The 1,208-nt window shown below is 33.7% G+C and overlaps 1 protein-coding gene across 1 annotated transcript; it reads left to right on the top strand.

The window, feature by feature from the left end:
• The first annotated feature begins 201 nt into the window (after positions 1 to 201).
• On the top strand, positions 202 to 870 carry LOC113351914. Its single transcript, XM_026595821.1, has one exon. It carries the CDS (start codon positions 202 to 204, stop codon positions 868 to 870), a length of 669 nt encoding a protein of 222 aa, XP_026451606.1.
• The last annotated feature ends 338 nt before the right edge of the window (positions 871 to 1,208 follow it).

The following is a 1,208-nucleotide window of genomic DNA, read 5'->3' as shown; positions in this document are numbered from 1 at the left end:
ATATTCCTGGTCATATTGCCAGCAGGGTAGCAAAAGAATTATGTGCAATATCGACAGAGCTGTGTTCAACCAATTGTGGCTTCAAAAGTATCTTTTTGGGGATATAAAATTGGTTTGAGAGTTTTTTCTGATCATGCTCCTCTCCTTGGTGGTTTTGCTAGTATTCCAAAACCAAATAATGTTCCTTGCAAATTTCAAAAAATGTGGTTGTCGCATCCTACTTTTCTGGAAGAAGTTCAAAAATGCTGGTCTGAGTATATAAATGGAGATTCTTCTTTTGTTTTTCAAAGTAAATTGAAGAGGTTGAAAAAATATCTTCAAGAGTGGAATTGGAAGGTATTTGGTAATATTCATGTTCAAATAAAGGATGCTGAAAGAAAAGTTCAATACGCATTGCTGAACTCAGACAATAATCCTTTTAATTCTGAAGTTTTAGGTAAATTGGTAGAAGCTCAGAATGTATATGAATCAAAGGAAGTTCCACTTAATACCATGCTGAATCAAAAGTCTAGAATCAGATGGGTTAAAGAGGGAGCAAGAAACACTAAATTTTTCCATACTAATCTCAAGATAAGACAGTCCAGAAACTTTATTTGTGAGCTTGAAGATACTAATAGGGACATTTTTTCTGATCCAAAGAAAAATGCAGATGTTTTAGTTCAACACTTTGAGAAGAAATTTGAATTTAAAGAAGTTGAAAATGTGGATTCCTTATTTGATGGCATTCCAACAGTAATAACTCAAGAAGACCAAGAAATTTTGGATGAAGTTCCAAATGAAGAAGAAATCAAAACAACATTTTTCAATATGGATCCTGACAGTTCTTCAAGGCCAGATGTTTTTCTGGGCGCTTCTTATAGAGCATGTTAGCATATCATTCATCATGAAGTAGTTCAAGCAGCGCAATTTTGTTTGAGGAGAAAATTTATACCAAAAGGTACGAATTCTAATTTTCTTGTTTTATTTCCTAAGATAGAAGGTGCTAAATCTCCTAATCAATTTAGACCAATTGGTCCAAGTAATGTGAGCTTCAAAATCATACTAAGATCATTACAACAAGAATAGGTACATTAATGTCAAAACTCATCTCTCACCGACAAGTAGCTTATATCAAAGGCAGATGCATTCAAGAGAAAATAATGTTCGCTTCTGAAATGGTAAACGAAAAGAAGAAGAAAAGAAGAGGCAGAAATGTTGGGCTCAAAACG

This window comes from Papaver somniferum, chromosome 2 (assembly GCF_003573695.1).
Source record: "Papaver somniferum cultivar HN1 chromosome 2, ASM357369v1, whole genome shotgun sequence".
NCBI classification, from domain to species: Eukaryota; Viridiplantae; Streptophyta; class Magnoliopsida; order Ranunculales; family Papaveraceae; genus Papaver; species Papaver somniferum.
The sequence above is the reverse complement of the archived record's forward strand: the minus strand, read 5'-3'. Positions and strand labels throughout refer to the sequence as shown.

Bases quoted from the DNA above. Each gene is read 5' to 3' on its own strand.
- LOC113351914 (XM_026595821.1), top strand. From the start codon at position 202: ATGTGGTTGTCGCATCCTACTTTTCTGGAAGAAGTTCAAAAATGCTGG.